This window comes from Tachyglossus aculeatus, chromosome 4 (genome assembly GCF_015852505.1).
Source record: "Tachyglossus aculeatus isolate mTacAcu1 chromosome 4, mTacAcu1.pri, whole genome shotgun sequence".
Taxonomy (NCBI): domain Eukaryota; kingdom Metazoa; phylum Chordata; class Mammalia; order Monotremata; family Tachyglossidae; genus Tachyglossus; species Tachyglossus aculeatus.
Genome location: NC_052069.1, coordinates 93,295,107 through 93,311,798, shown reverse-complemented (window position 1 = coordinate 93,311,798; position 16,692 = coordinate 93,295,107). Strand labels below are relative to the sequence as shown.

At 43.0% G+C, this 16,692-nt stretch overlaps 1 protein-coding gene across 1 annotated transcript; it reads right to left on the bottom strand.

Moving 5' to 3' along the window:
• Positions 1 to 816: 816 nt before the first annotated feature.
• On the bottom strand, positions 817 to 2,146 carry LOC119926679 (muscleblind-like protein 1). The gene has a single exon (XM_038744948.1). The coding sequence runs from the start codon at positions 2,063 to 2,065 to the stop codon at positions 1,178 to 1,180; it is 888 nt and encodes a 295-aa protein (XP_038600876.1). The 5' UTR covers positions 2,066 to 2,146; the 3' UTR covers positions 817 to 1,177.
• Between the last annotated feature and the right edge of the window lie 14,546 nt (positions 2,147 to 16,692).

Genomic DNA, 16,692 nt, shown 5'->3' with positions numbered 1-16,692 from the left:
TGTTCTAAGTGCTGGGGAGGTTACAAAGGAGATCATCATCATCATCATCATCATCATCAATCGTATTTATTGAGCACTTACTATGTGCAGAGCACTGTACTAAGCGCTTGGAAAGTACAAATCGGCAACACATAGAGACAGTCCCTACCCAACAGTGGACTCACAGTCTGAAAGGGGGAGACAGAGAACAAAACCAAACATACCAACAAAATAAAATAAATAGGATAGATATGTACAAGTAAAATAAATACATAATTAAATAGAGTAATAAAATGTACAACCATATATACATATATGCAGGTGCTGTGGGGAAGGGAAGGAGGTAAGATGGGGGGATGGAGAGGGGGACGAGGGGGAGAGGAAGGAAGGGGCTCAGTCTGGGAAGGCCTCCTGGAGGAGGTGAGCTCTCAGCAGGGCCTTGAAGGGAGGAAGAGAGCTAGCTTTGTGGATGGGCAGAGGGAGGGCATTCCAGGCCCGGGGGATGACGTGGGCCGGCACTTCAAGAGAATCCTTACCAACGTGGTATTTAAAGCTTCGATTTGCTTTAAAATATACACAGTTGTGATTTTGCTTGGCACATTCATCTCTGTCCGATCCCTCCCTTACCAATTCTTACAATTTATTACATTAAAAATGTTACTCTTAAACAAGAATGACTGTGCATGCACGCTTTTGTCTACAATGGCAATTTTAAATACAAGGTGCACCTTTGTTATTTGCAAACCTTGAAAGAAATAAACTTACTTTAAAAAATTATATCTTGGTCTACAGACGTACCAATACATAATAGAGTCATGGTTACACCATAATCTGTCTTTTCAAGATGACATGAGTTTATCAGAATTTAACTATGGGTGCATATTCCAATGCATATTTCTGTGCTAGAAAAGAAAGACGATGTTGTACTTTTGGACAATAAGGTCACCTCAGCACAAATATCAATTAAATGTACAAAGTATATAGGCAACAGTGTGCAGTGGATATCCAAGTTGTCTGTTCATCTTGTTAACATGCAATATGTGGATGCTACTGAGGGATTTATTTTGTGTGTGAGTGTGTGTGGGGAGGGGTGTGGTTTGCTTGACGATATATACAATATGGCTAATGACCTTGTCCTTTACTCTAACCAAGCACACTGTCCTTTTCTCTTTATTATGATTGTTTGGTGATGAAAAATCTACATCTGGGTAACATACTTGTGGCTAGTCAGATGTTCGGCAGATATTATGGGTATCTGGTTGGCTGTGGCTGTTGCAGCGAAGGGAACACTTGTGGCAGATGTTGTTGCTGCGGACACAGTGGCTGGAGTAGCACCGTGCACCATGGGAACTGGAGGGAGAAAGGCTGCATGCTGTTGTAACTGCATGTTGGCAAGAGCCTGTTGGTATTGGAAAATACCAGTATTAAAGACTGCGGTGGCACCATTGGTTTTTTCAAGCGCAGGCCTCTTTGGTAATGGGGGAAGGACAGCTTGAGGAATTCCCAGGTCAAAGGTTGCCTCGAGGGGTCGCTTTGGTGATTTGACAGCCGACTGAGTCATGGCAGCTGCAGTGGCTGCAGCTTGAGCAGCTTCAGCTTGGTTGACTTGGTACTGGGCAGCCTTGATCTTGGCTTGCAGGTGTGCAGGGGGGTGAAAATATTTGCACTTTTCCCGAGAGCATCTCCCTTTGATGTAATCCATACACACGGTGACCGTATTGTCATTGGTATCAATCATTGCACTGTCAGCGGGGTGAGCAAACCGGCAGTCATTTTCTCCTCTATTACAATTGCCACGTTGATACTCTCGACATACCTCGAGCCTGTCCGTCCACATTAATTTCTGAGCAGCAGCAGCCACAGCCGCAGGTACAGGGACCCCAGGATTCCCTGTAACCAACATCGGTGCTGTCGGCAGGATTTCAGCTGGGACCAAGCCTGGGGAAACAGGTCCCAGGTAGGGATTAAAGGCTGCAGATGCATTGGTGGCTAAGCTCGGTGCAACTGAAAACATTGGCACAGGTTGTAATGGGGCACCGGGCATCATGGCATTGGCTAGTTGCATCTGCTGGGCCAACATGGCCATGTTCTTCTGCTGAATCAGGTTATTGCGTCCATTTATCTCCAACTGTGTTTTCAAATGTGGGGGAGGATGGAGATATTTGCAGTTCTCTCAGGTTGTCCTATAGGGGGCTCAGAGTCTTAATCCCCATGTTACAGATGAGGGAACCGAGGCACAGAGAAGTCAAGTGACTTGCCAAAAGTCACACAGCTGACAACTGGCAGAGCCAGGATCTGAACCCATGACCCCTGACTCTAAAGCCCATGCTCTTTCCACTGAGCCATGCTGCTTCTTTTCTCTGCCTCCCCCTCTAGCTGTAAGTTCATTACAGGCAAGGAACATGTCTGCCAATTCTGTTGCATTGCACTGTCTCAAGTGATTATTACTGGGCTCTGCACATAGTAAGTGCTCAAATCATAATAATAATAATAATAATAATAATAATAATAATGTTGGTATTCGTTGAGAGCTTACTATGTGCCAAGCACTGTTCTAAGCACTGGTGGGGGGGGGGGGGGAAACAAGGTAATCAAGGTTGTCTCCCGTGGGGTTCACAGTCTTAATCCCCATTTTCCAGATAAGGGAACTGAGGGACAGAGAAGCTAAATGACTTGCCCAAAGTCACACAGCTGACAAGTGGCGGAGCCAGGATTAGAACCCATGACCTCTGACTCCCAAGCCCATGCTCTTTCCACTGAGCCACGCTGCTTCTCCTGCTGCTTCAACCAATGCTAATTGATTGATTGAGGGACTGTGAACTTAGTGCTTAGTACAGTGCTCTGCATACAGTAAGCACTCAATAAGTACAGATTGAATGAATACTTCACTCTGCTGCCCAGTTTATTTTTCTAAAAAAATTTAAGCCCATATTTCCCCTCTCCTCAAGAACATGGTTGCCCTTCAGCCTCCATATCATACAGAAATTCCTTACCATTGGCTTTAATTGATCAATCTATCAATGGTATTTACTGAAGGCTTGCTATGTGGCGAGCACTATACTAAGTGCTTAAAGCAGTCAATCACCTTGCCCTGTTGCACCTTACCTCTCTGATTTCCTACTACAAACCAACGTACTCACTTAACTCCTCTAAAGCCCACCTACCCATTTTACCTCAGTCTCATCTATCTCACTGCTCACTCCTCTCCCACACAACCTGTCTCTGTCCTGGAACTTCCACTCCTTCATATCCAACACACCATCACTTTCCCCACCTTCCAAGCCTTATTAAAATCACATCTCCTCCAAGAGACCTTCCCCTGCTAAACCTCTATCCTGGTAATTGGATTTGTACCCTTTACTCCCCGCCCCCTCAGCCCCATAGTACTTAAGTACACGTTTATATTAATGTCTGTCTCCCCCTCTAGACTGTAGGCTGCTTGTGGGCAGGAAATATGTCTACCACCTCTGTTACATTATATTCTCCCAAAAGCTTAGTACAGTGCTGTGCACACAGTAAGTGCTCAATAAATATGATTGATTGGCTTCATAAGATCAAGAGCCAAAGAACTAGACCATGATAGGGATCTATCAATTTCAAAAACAATCAATCCCAGTGGTATTTATTGAGTACTTATTATGTACAGAACACTGTACTAAGCATTTAATACAATGTGAAGATGAGAGCTTCAAGAGATAGAAATATGGAAAATTAGCGACGGTTTTTTCATAATGTATTTAAGTGCTTACTATGTGCCTGATTGCTGTACTATGTACTGTACTGTATTATGTGGTGAGATAGATACTAACTAATCAGATTGGATGCAATCTATGTCCCACATGGGGCTAACATTTTTAATCTTGATTTTACAGAGGCACAAAGTTAAGCGACTGACTCAAGGTAACTCTGTTACATTATTAGTACAGTGCCCTGCACACAGTAAGAGTTCAGTAAATATGATCGATTGATGGGCTTCATAGGTTCAAGAGCTGGGAAAGTAGACTGTGATAGTGATCCAGGGAGAGTTCAGGCACCCTGAACTCAATTCTGTTCTTTCCTCCTTCAGTGATATCCATGAGAGGCGTAATCATGTCTGAGGGCTGAATTTTATCTCTTTAGTAGTATTTCCTAAGGCTTTCTCTCTTTTTACCCATTGTTTTCACCTTCAATTGTCCACCCTGGTCTCACTTGCCCTTTTGTTTCTATAATCCTTATGGACTTTTCTCTGTAAGGTTCTGGGCAACAATACGATACAAAATAAATAAGTGGAAGAAATGGAGCAGAGTGTGTTTGCATGAATATATGAAAGTGGTCTCTCCCTGTTAATTTAAGTACATTCAGAGGATCTAAAACTTCCCCCATTATGAGCTTGTGGGAAGATGAAGTAATGGTCTTGAAGGCACTTCCTTCTGGTTTCTTCCCATTTCTCCCAGGCCTTAGACCACACCCATTATCTACGTACCTACCTTGAAGCACTTAGGAGCTGGTTTTATTTACTGCCCCTTAAATCACTAATGCTATTGAGGCTCATAAGGAGACATGAGGATGGTTATGAAATGCTTCACAGAGTCATCACAGTGATATGGAACTCATCACAGTGATATGAACTGAATTAGTCTGAAAAAAATCATTCAACCGATGGATTGAGGAGCTGCATGGCCTAGTGGAAAGAGCACTGGGAGCCAGAGGACCTGGGTTCTAATTGTGACTCATGAGGAGACACAACCTCATGAGGAGGCACAACCTGCTGTGTGACCTTGGTTAAGTCATTTAACTTCTCTGTGCCTCTGTTTCTTCATCAGTTAGCCTGTTTTACCTCCTACTTAGACTGTGAACCCATGTGAAAAAGGGATTGTGCCCAACATGCTTCATTTGAACTTACCCCAGCACTCAGAACAGTGTTTAACACCTAGTAAATGCTTAACAAATACCACAATAATCATAATAAAGGAAGCAGAGTGACCTAATTGAAAGAGCACAGGCCTGAGAGTCAGAGCACCCTATGCTACTTGCTTGTTGTGTGACCTTGGGAAAGTCACTTAACTTCTCTGATCCTGTTTTCTCAGCTGTACCATGAGGAGTCAATACCTATTCTCCCACCCACTTAGACTCAAGTGGGGCAGAGACTCTCTCTGACCTGATTATTATGTACCTACCCCAACACTTAGAACAGTGCTTTTCACAAAGTAAGCACTTAAATACCACAATTACTACCACATTTAATATTAATAATATTGAACGATTAAGTGCAAATCACAGTACTCAGTGCTTGGGAATGTACAACAGGAGAAAAACACGAGGGCCCAGCCTCCAAGGAGCTTATCATTTAATGGTTAGTAATCTAAGAAGGTTAAGGTCTCTGCTAGTAAATTGAATCCCTACATACATCCAAAGATTTTTATTGGTAACATAGAACTTAAAGCTGGCCAAATTCCCTAAACTGTACATTTTCCAATTTTGCCTGAATAAACATAATAGAAAAATAAAACAAGAAGGGCAGAGTGCCCACTGGGAGACTGGCAGAGTTTAGAGACAATGCAGTATTAATACCGAACCAAAGGTCTAAAAATAGTATGGTGGTGTCTAACCTTCAATATGGCAGTGAGATCTAGATCTAACCAAAAAGGAACGTTTGGTTTCTAGAGCAGTTTTATTGGCATCAACTCTTGACACCAAAGAGCAGCAAGACCAGGCCTTGAAAGCTGTCAGGGGTGGGGTTGCTCCCTTTAAGCAGACATTTCAGGACACTGAAAGACAAATAGACTGAAATCAATGAGAGGTGCTGCAAGTAGCCGATACATTATTGTGACAGAGTACAATCCCTACATGGTCACTGTGGGAACTGGAGTGTTGGCTGTGCAAGGGCAATTTATTTTGGCTTGTTGGTAGTGAATACCTTGTCTTTTTTTTTTTTGATGGCATTTATTAAGCACTTACTACATACAAAGTACTATTCTAAGTGCTGGGGAGGTTACAAGGTGATCAGGTTGTCCCACGGGGGCTCACAGTCTTCATCCCCATTTTACAGGTGAGGTAACTGAGGCCCAGAGAAGTTAAGTGACTTGCCCAAAGTCACACAGCTGACAATTGGCAGAGCTGGGATTTGAACCCATGAGCCCTGACTCCAAAGCCCGGGCTCTTTCCACTATGCCACGCTGCTTCTCTGGAGCAGTCTTGTCTTGTCTTCTCTTGTCTTATGCCATCGAGTTGTCTCCGACTCATACAACGCCATAGACACATCTCTCCCAGAATGCCCCACCTCCATCTGCAGTCGTTCTGGTAGTGTATCCATATAATTTTTCTTGGTAAAAATATGGAAGCAGTTTACCATTACCTCCTTCCGGTGCAATAAACCTGAGTCTCCACACTCAACTCTCTCCCATGCTGCTGCTGTCCAGCACAGGTGAGTTTTGACTTGTAGCAGATTGCCCTCCACTTGCTAGCCACGGCCCGAACTAGGAATGGAATGGGTATGCCTCTACTTGACTCTACCTCCTGTGGTCGAGATTGATACTGGAAACTCTCCAGGTATGACCAAACTTAAAAAGTGCTAAAGTGCCTTCCATGCACTTTTCCCCAACAAGGGATATTAGGAAGGGAACTGTCCTGTGTTTGCAGCAGGTTTTGTGAGTAAATTCATCAATATGTGACCTAGGAACCTCAGCAGAACAATTACTATCTGACTCTTAAACTCTACTATGTGCCCTAGCTGTAATCTATTTTAATGATTCTTTCCCTCTATAGCCTGTAAACTCCTTGTGGGCAGGGATTGCATTTACCAACCTCAGTTGCAGAGAAGCAGCATGGCATAGTGAATAGAGCACAGGCCTGGAGGTCAGAAGGTCATGGCTTCTAATCCTGGCTCTGATAGGTGTCTGCTGTGTGACCTGGAGGGAGTCACTTCACTTCTCTGTGCCTCAGTTACCTCAACTGTAAAATGAGGACTGAGACTGTGAGTCGCGAGTGGGACAGGAACTGTGACCAACTTAATTTGCTTGTATCCACCTCAATGTTTAGTACAGTACCTGGCACATAATAAGTACTTCACAAATACCATAAATATTGTTATCTTTCCCAAGCCCTCGGTACAGAGCTCTGCATCTAGTGAGCATTCAAAAAACACCACTGATTAACTCACTTGAGCTGGTCCTCATCTCTAGCTTCAGGGATTAATTGCCACATGGGATGTGTGGAGCCAATAAGGATAGAAGATTTATCAACCTCGTTCCTTATCCTGTTTCCTTTTTGAAAGCAAGGAAGAGGAAGAGGAATCCTTCATGCTACAGCCCAGGGAGTAGGAGATGAGTTGCAAGTGAGGAAAGAGTGAAAGAGAGACCCAGGACTAAACTAACTACTGTTCATACATCACTTGTCTTTTGGGGCAGGATTCCCCACTGCATCTGCTGGCACAATAATAATAATAATAATAATGGTATTTGTTAAGCACTTACTATGTGCAAAGCACTGTTCTAAGTGCTGGGGGGGGGCGGTCCAAGGTGATCAGGTTGTCCCACGTGGGGCTCACGGTCTTAATCTCCATTTTACAGATGAGGTAACTGAGGCCCAGAGAAGTGAAGTGACTTACCCAAAGTCACACAGCTGACAAGTGGCGGAGCCAGGACTAGAACCCATAACCTCTGACTCCAAAGCCCGTGCTCTTTCCACTGAGCCATGCTGCTTCTCATACATGTACAGGTATGTACAGGACCTCACTTCTTCTCTTTGTCAATCTATGGTGGGGCACCTGAAAGTGGGGAAAATGAAAGAATTGATATTTCTGTTAAGCAGTCTTACCTGGATCCAAAAGGAATTTAGACTTTTTCCAAACTATAATAATAATGATGGTAATTGTTAAGCATTCGGTATACTTAATATTAATGTTAGGAAGATTTGCTATGAAGACCCTGGAAAAAATCATGAAATATACTGATGTAACAATTGCCACAAAAATACACATTGTCAATTCTATGGTGTTTCTGATGACAATGTATGGATTCTTTTGAAACATGGTGTTGGAGAAGGCTTTTACGAATATCATGGACTGACCAATTAACAAACAAATGGGTTTTGGAGCAAATTAATTCAATGTGGTCTTTGCAAGGTCAAATGACTCGACTTAGATTAACATATTTTGGACACATCATCAGGAGGACTAATTCTCTGGAGAAGACACTAATGCTAGGAAAAGTCCAGGGAAAACATGGAAGGGGAAGATCAGCAGCCAGATGGATAGAAACCATATCAGTGGTAACGGAAGAATCGTTAGCAAGGTTACAGATTGTGGCAGAAGATAGGATGTTCTGGAGAAAATATAATAATAATAATTATGACATTTAAGTGCTTACTATGGGTCAGGCACTGTTCTAAGAGCTGGGGTAGATACAAGGTAATCAGGTTGGACACAGTTCCTGTCTCACATGGGGCTAATAGTCTCAATCCCCTTTATTACAGATAAGGTAACTGAGCCACAGAGAAGTTAAGTAACTTGTCCAAAGTCACACAGCAGACAAGTGGCGGAGCCGAGATTAGAATCTACAACCTCTGACTCCCAAGCCTGTGCTCTTGCCACTAGTCCATGCTGTTTCTCATCCATAGAGTCACTATAAATCAGAAACAACTCTACGGCACTGTACTAAGTGCTGGGGTTGATACAACAGTGCTCTGCACACTGTAAGCACTCAATAAATATGATTGAATGAATGAATGAAACAAATAATAATAATAATAATGATGATGGTATGCATTAAGTGCTTACAAGCAAATTGGGTTGGACACAATCCCTGTCCTATGTGAGGCTCACAGTCTCAATTCCCACTTTACAAATGAGAGAACTGAGGGCCAGAGAAGTGAAGTGACTTGAGAAGCAGCGTGGGTCAGTGGAAAGAGCACGGGCTTTGGAGTCAGAGGTCGTGGGTTCAAATCCCAGCTCTGCCAATTGCCAGCTGTGTGACTTTGGGCAAGTCACTTAACTTCTCTGTGCCTCAGCTCCCTCATCTGTAAAATGGGGATTAAAACTGTGAGCCACCATGGGACAACCTGATCACCTTATAACCGCCCCCCAGCGCTTGGAACAGTGCTTTGCACATAGTAAGTGCTTAATAAATGCCATTATCATTATTATTATTATTACTTGCCCAAGGTCACTTAGCAGATAGGTGGCAGAGCCCAGATTAGAACCGGGTCCTTCTGACTCCCAAACCTGTGCTCTATCCACTAGGCAACACAGCTTCTCTTTACGAGAGATTTGTCCATACTGATTAGGGGACCAGAGTTTTTTTTTTTTTTTTTAAATACCCTGAAGATGCTTTTCTTTAAACAATGACTTTAAAAACTGGGGGTCAGATAGGTTCCTCATGAACTCTTCATTTTTCATTTCAACTTTGGACCATCCCGAAATGCTCAGAACTCAGTCTGTGTTTCAACTAAGAGTCTCCTCCCACTAAGACCAAGAGATCTTTTGATGTGTAAAATATAGTCTGTAATATCAAGCTTGGCTGCCTTTCTATTGCTTGGTCATAGTATTTCAATTTATTATTGCAGTTTCCAATATTGTTCTGTCTATTCCTCTGAAGCCCATATCATTCCACCTACACCACCCATTTCAATTAGTAGCCATGGTTATCTACTGCCTCCTAGGACCTTCCTCCAACTTTTTGAAGCATTTCGGTCCCTTTCTCACATTCCTTCTCTTTCTCCATCCCTACATTGATCCTTGGGGACTTTACTAAGCAGGTGGATGTCTCCAGTGATCTTTTCATTGTCCACGTCATCTCACTCCTCAATTCCAATGACCTCCAGCTCCACTCCACCCCACCCACTCTCCAACTTGGGTGCACACTTGATTTCATCATCTCTAGTGATTATACAATGTCTACCCTCACCAAATCTCTGAAATTCCTCTATCAGACCACAACTTCCTCGGCGGCTCTCTCTCTCTCCCACACACCCACTCCTTGCAAACATATCCTGTTCCCCCACAGGACCTCTGATGTTTTGGCCCACTCCAATTTTCTAAAACCATCATGCCCTAATTTGGTCTCCATAACCACACTACCTTCTCTTGATGCACAAATCAACACCCTCAAAAAGAGCCTCTTTGTGAAACTCACTCCCCTGTCCCTCCCCCGATCTCTTACTACTAGCCCACAACCCTGGATCACCTTCACAGTATGCTTTCTTGGATGCTTTGCTCGAGCTGCTGAGTGCTGCTAGCAGAAATCCAGACACCTGTCTGACCTCATTCATCTTAAATTCATCCTTACTTTCTTTAATTCTGTGTTCTCCTCCACATGACAGTAGTACTTCTCATTCCTGACTCCCATACCCATTGCCCTGCCACCTGTTCCATACATTTAATTCCCTCCTCAAATCTCCTGTCCACTTGCCACTCCCCCCATCTCTTTCCCCAAATGACCTGGCCACTTACTTTATTGACAAAATTAAAACCACCAAGAGTGTTTGCCCTCAAATCTCCCCTGCTCCTCTCCAGTTCCCTCCTCCTCCTGCACCCTTTTCAACTCCTCCAATATTCCCAGCAGCATTTCAAGAAAAGATCTCTCACCTCCTCTCAAAATATACCCTTTCCACCTGTGTCTCTGACCAGTCCCTTCATACATTATTCAAATCCTTGTCCCCTTCCTTCTTCCTTCCCTCACTACCATCTTCCTGCTCCCTTTTCAATGGCTTCTTTCCCACTGCTTTCCAAAATGCTCATGTCTCCTGTATCCTAAAATAAAAGCTATACTCCCTTAACCCCACAGTTCTCTCCAGTGATTGTCCCACTCCTTTCCTACCATTCCTCTCCAAATTCCCTGAAGGAGTTTTCTACATCCACTCCCTTAACTTGTTCTCCTCAATTCTTTCCTTGATCCCCTCTGATCTGGTTTCTGTCCCCTTCACTCCAGGGAAACTGCCCTCTCTAAAGTCACCAGTGACCTTCTTCTTGCCAAATCCAACAGCCTCTCTTCCACTCTAATCTTCCTAGATCTCTCAGCTGCCTTTAGAACTGTGGACTACCCTCTTCTCATTGAAACATTATACAACTTTAGTTTCACTGACATTGTTGGTCTCGGTTCTTCTCCTATCTCTCTGGATGCTCATTCTTATTCTCTTTTACAAGCTCCTCTTCTACCTCTCACCCTTTAATTGTGCCTTAATTACTGCATCATCCTCCTTGCTGACCTCCCTGACTCCTGTCTCTCCCCACTCCCGTCATTCTGCTGCCGGGATCATTTTTCTAAAAAAATGTTCAATCCACATCTCCCCATTCCTCAAGAACCTCCAGGGATTGCCCATCCACCTCTGCATCAAACAGAAACTCCTTACCATTGACTTTAAAGCACTCAATCAGCTCTCCCCTCTTATCTTACCTCACTGATTTCCTACTGCAATCCAGCCCACACACTTCACTCTTCTAGACTTCTAGTTTGCTCATTGTGCTTTGATCACATCTAGCTTTCCACCAGCCCCTTGCTCATGTCCTCCCTCTTTCTTGGAACTCCCTCCCACTCCGTGTATACCAGACCATCACTCTCCCCAACTTTGTGGCTTATTAAGTTCATATATCCTCCAAAAGGCCTTTTCTGATTGTCTTCTTTTTCTCCAACTCCCTCTCCCTTCTGTCCCACCTATGCCCTTGGATCTATACTCTTTGGGCACTCGATATTCACCCCATTCTTGGTCCCACAGCATTTATGTACATATACATATTTTCTTTAATTTTTATTAATGCTCATCTCCCTCTCTAGACTGTTAGCTTGTTGTGGGCAAGAAAAGTGCCTACCATTCATTCATTCATTCAATCAATCGTATTTATTGAGTGCTTACTGTGTACTAAGCACTTGGGAAGTACAAATCGGCAACATATAACATAATGCTCCCTACCCAACAACGGGTTCGCAGTCTAGAAGAGGGAGACAGACAACAAAACAAAATAAGTAGACAGGCATCAGTACCATCAGAATAAATAGAATTATAGCTATATATGCATCATTAATATAGTAGAGTAATAAATATGTACAAATAAAATAGAGTAATTAATACATACAAATATATACAAGTGCTGTGGGGAAGGGGGTAGGGCAGAGGGAGGGAGGGCGATGGGGAGGGGAGGAGGAGGAGGAGAGGAAAAAGGGGGGCTCAACTACCAACTCTGTTGTACTGTGCTCTCCCAAGTGCTTATTATATGCCCTGCACATAGTGATTAATAAATACCACTGACTGCCTGTTGTTATATGATCTGTCAACGTCTTCCGGCATCATTTTAGTTGGGTAATAAGCTAAATGAAGGCTCTGCAGGGGGTAAACAGTACAAATATTCTAGTCTTCTGTAACTGAGAGGGGTTTTTTAATTTTCAGCCAAGATTTTTTGAATACACTTTTTCAATGACACTATGAAAATCCTAAAAAAAACACTAATAATAATAATAATAATAATAATGGCATTTGTTAAGTGCTTACTATGTGCTGAACACTGTTCTAAGCACTGTGGGGAATACATGGTAATCAGGTTGTCCCACGTGGGGCTCACAGTCTTCATCCCCATTTTACAGATGAGGGAACTGAGGCCCAGAGAAGTTAAGTGACTTGCCCAAAGTCACACAGCTGATAAGTGGTGGAGCTGGGATTAGAACCCATGGCCTCTGACTCCCAAGCCTGGGCTCTTTCCACTGAGCCATGCTGCTTCTCTAAAAACAATTAATGTAGAGGTTGTCTTTGGTAAATCAGTAATTTTATTTTTTCCCCGTGGAATCTATTTCAATTTAGTTCTGTTTTCCAGTCATATATCTCTGTTAGCCCCAGCATTTAAAATGATGTCACGGCAAAAATAATTGGTTCACCAATTTGGGGAGTTCTTCAAATCAAGGTCATCCATCTTTAGGAGGAGTAGGTGATGCATAAAATTGGACATGGATTATTTTTCTTGTTGCATTTTTATTTCATGGAAAAAGAATCCCACATGAAATGCCATTTCAGTAAATGACATAACAACTTCACTCTGAAATTGTAGGTTAGTGAAGAAAGAAGGCAGTGGTTGACTATTCCTGTGAAGCAAGTTATTCTTTTTGGACACATGCACCTCTACTTAAAAAAATATATACATAACCATTCATTTCCTGTGATAAGGTATCCAGGTGGCTTATGCAAATGAATGAGATTTAGGCAGTCTTTATAGCTGAGGGCCGTTTTTTTGTTTGTTTTTTTTTTCTGAAACCTAAGTAAGACAGAAGACATCCTTCAAGGTTAAGTATGCCTGGAGGCAGAGATTGGCTTCGGAGGTCACGTCGAACCCTAACTGTGTGATGCTGTTTTTTCAAATGTTCCTGCCAATGCTCTTTGCCCTGACGGGAAAGAGGCTTAGTGGACTGTATTGGGGATTCTGTAAAGTCTTTACAGTGCTCCATTGACCTCAAACACAGGTAAAATTCTCCAACCCCCAACTTAGTCCAGGGATGAGAAGAGAAACCAGAATATGGAACACCCGGTATAATGCCAATCCCTTTCCTCGCTTGGAATGTTTCTCGGTAAATGGATCATTCTGTGGATACGTCCCTCCACGAACTCTAAACCCAGACCTATTCCTAGCCAATAATAATAATAATAATGTTCATATTTGTTCAGTGTTTCCTATGTGCCAAGCACTGTTCTAAACGCTGGGGTAGATAGAAGGTAATCAGATTATCTCACATGGGGCTCACAGTCTTCATCCCCATTTTACAGATGGGGGAACTGAGGCCCAGAGAAGTTAAGTGACTTGCCCAAGGTCACTTGCTGTAGACAGGGAACATATCTACCAACCCTGATATATTGTACAAGTGCTTATATTGGACAGTGCTCTGTCCAGAGTAAGTGCTCAATAAATATCAGTGATTGATTGATTCAACAATCCAGTTAAAACTAGTGATAAAGGACAAACACATGACACAACATATTTGGAAATGAAGAGCCAAATGATTTTAGGTAGCTCCATCTGTCAAAAAGAATTGCGCCCAGAACACGGGACTGTGGAAACATAGCTTAGAAAACATACTATTGCTTTATCTCAGGTCCGTGTGTACCTCTGCAATCATTTATTTATTTATTTAGCAGTTTGCTTTTTAAGTTGAAAGCCTAAAGTGTCTGGACAGGTCGATTAGAGCTAATTATTTTCTGGAGACCCTGCTGTGCAGTCAGCAGGAACGTTTTTACAGCTCTACTTTATGAGCTTCTGAAGCCACAAACATCACCATGGGTTCTAGTACTTCAATCTGGGCAATTAGCAGCTTGTGAAGAGAGGGAGGATAAGCAGTGAATACACTAGCAAATTTGATTACATGGAGACAATGTGTTTCCTGGTGGTTGTGTTCTGGCACTACTGAATGCAAAGGCAATCTCAAAAGCATAAATTCATTTAACACTTAGTGAATCTAATTCTAGGCAAATTTAACAGTTGCACATCTTCGCTATTCTGTGCAGCAATCGCAGCCTATTTAATTTTTGCCATCCCGGTCTCTAAATCATTTCTGCTTATCAATTCAGATTTTTAATTATTCACTGAGTATCAAAAGAATTCAGTCGGCTCGATTTTCCAGCTGAGGAAACTGAGGCTCAGACAGTTCCATTGCTCACTTGAAGCGAGTTAGAAGGAGAGAGATCTAGTAGAAAGAGCACGGGCCCGGGAGGACATTTTTCGGAGTATTTGTTAAGGGCTCATTATGTGTCAAACATTGTTCTAAGCACTGGGGTAAGTACAGGTTAATAAAGTCAGGCACAGTCCCAGTCCTATATGGGGCTTACAATCTAATCAGGAGAGAGAACAGGTATTCAATCTTCATTTTACAGTTGAGGACACTGAGGCACAGAGAAGTTAAGTAACTTTCCCAAGGTCACACAGCAAACAATTGGCAGAACTGGAATTAGAATCCAGGTACTCTGACTCCCAAAAACTACTGTTGTAGTTGTTAAGTGCTTATGATGTGCCAGGCAATGTACTAAGCGCTGGGGTAGATATAAACAAATCGGGTTAGACACAGTCCCTTTCCAATGTAGGGCTCACAGTCTCTCTCCCCATTTTACAGATGAGGTAACTGAGTCCCAGAGAAGTGAAGTTACTTGCCCAAGGTCACACAGCAGACAAGTTGCAGATCCATGAATAGAACCCATGACCTTCTAACTCCCAGACCTGTGCTCTATCCACTACACCATGGTGCTCTTTCCACTTGGCCATGCTCTGCCACTTGTCTACTGTACGACTGCAGGCAAGACATTTTGCTTCTCTAGGCCTCAGTTTCCTCGACTGTAAAATGGGAATTTCATACCTGTTCTTCCTCCCACCTCGACTGTGTGTCTCATATGGGACAAGGATTGATTATCTTGTATCCATAGGATGATGATGATGATATTTGTTAAGTGCTTACTATATGCCAAGCACTGTTCTAAGTGGTGGGGAAGATACAAGGTAATCAGGTTGTCCCATGTGGGGTTCACAGTCTTAATCCCCATTTTACAGATGAGGTAACTGAGGCACAGAGAAGTTAAATGACTTGCCCAAGGTCACACAGCTGACAAGTGGCCGAGCCAGGATTAGAACTCATGACCTCTGACTCCCAAATCTGAGCTCTTTCCATTAAACCACACTGCTTCTATCCATATAGTGCTTGCTATCCATGCTACGCTATGCTATACTATGCCATCCATATAGTGCTTGGCTCCAAGTAACTACTTATTTGATCAGTCAGTCAATCAATCAATGGTATTTATGGAGCACTTACTGTGTGCAGAGCACTGTACTAAGCACTTTGGAGAGTATAATACGTCAGAGTTTATAGACATGTTCTCTGCCCACAATGAGGTTACAGTCTGGAGAAGCAGCATGGCCTAGCAGAAAGAGCACGGGCCTAGGAGTCAGAGGACCTGGGTTCTAATCCTGGCTCTGCCAAATGCTTGCTGTGTGACCTTGGACAAGTCACTTAATTCCTCTGTATCTCAATCCTCCTGTTCTCCCCACTACTTAGACTGTGAACCCTATGTGGGACAGAGATTCTATCCAACCTAATTCAATTGTATCTACCCCAGCTCTTAGAACAGTGCTATTAATCATCATCATCATAATAATAGTAATAATGGTATCTTTTAAGCTTTTATTAGATGACAGGAACTATACTAAGCACTGGGGTAGATACAAGCAAATCAGGTTGGACACAGTCCCTGTCCCACCTGGGACAGGACAGGTCCCACCTGTTCCATCTCGGGCTCACAGTCTTAATCCCCATTTTACAGATGAGGTAACTAAGGTACAGAGAAGTGAAATGACTTGCCCAAGGCAGACAGATGGTAGAGCTGGGATTAGAATTCATGACCTTCTGACTCCTTCTGACTCTGCTTCTCTAAGCAGCATGGCTCAGTGGAAAGAGCATGGGCTGTGGAGTCAAAGGTCATGGGTTCAAATCCCAGCTCCACCAATTGTCAGCTATGTGACTTTGGGCAAGTCACTTCACTTCTCTGTGCCTCAGTTACCTCATCTGTAAAATAGGGATTAAGACTGTGAGCCCCCTCTGCGACAACCTGATCACCTTGTAACCTCCCCAGCACTTAGAACAGTGTTTTGCACATAGTGAGCACTTAATAAGTGCCATCATTATTATTATGTGCATATTGAGAGTTTAGCAAATACCATACGAAGAGCTTACAGTCTAGAGGTCTGCAGTTTAACAGTCTAGAGTTTAAAAAGTATCT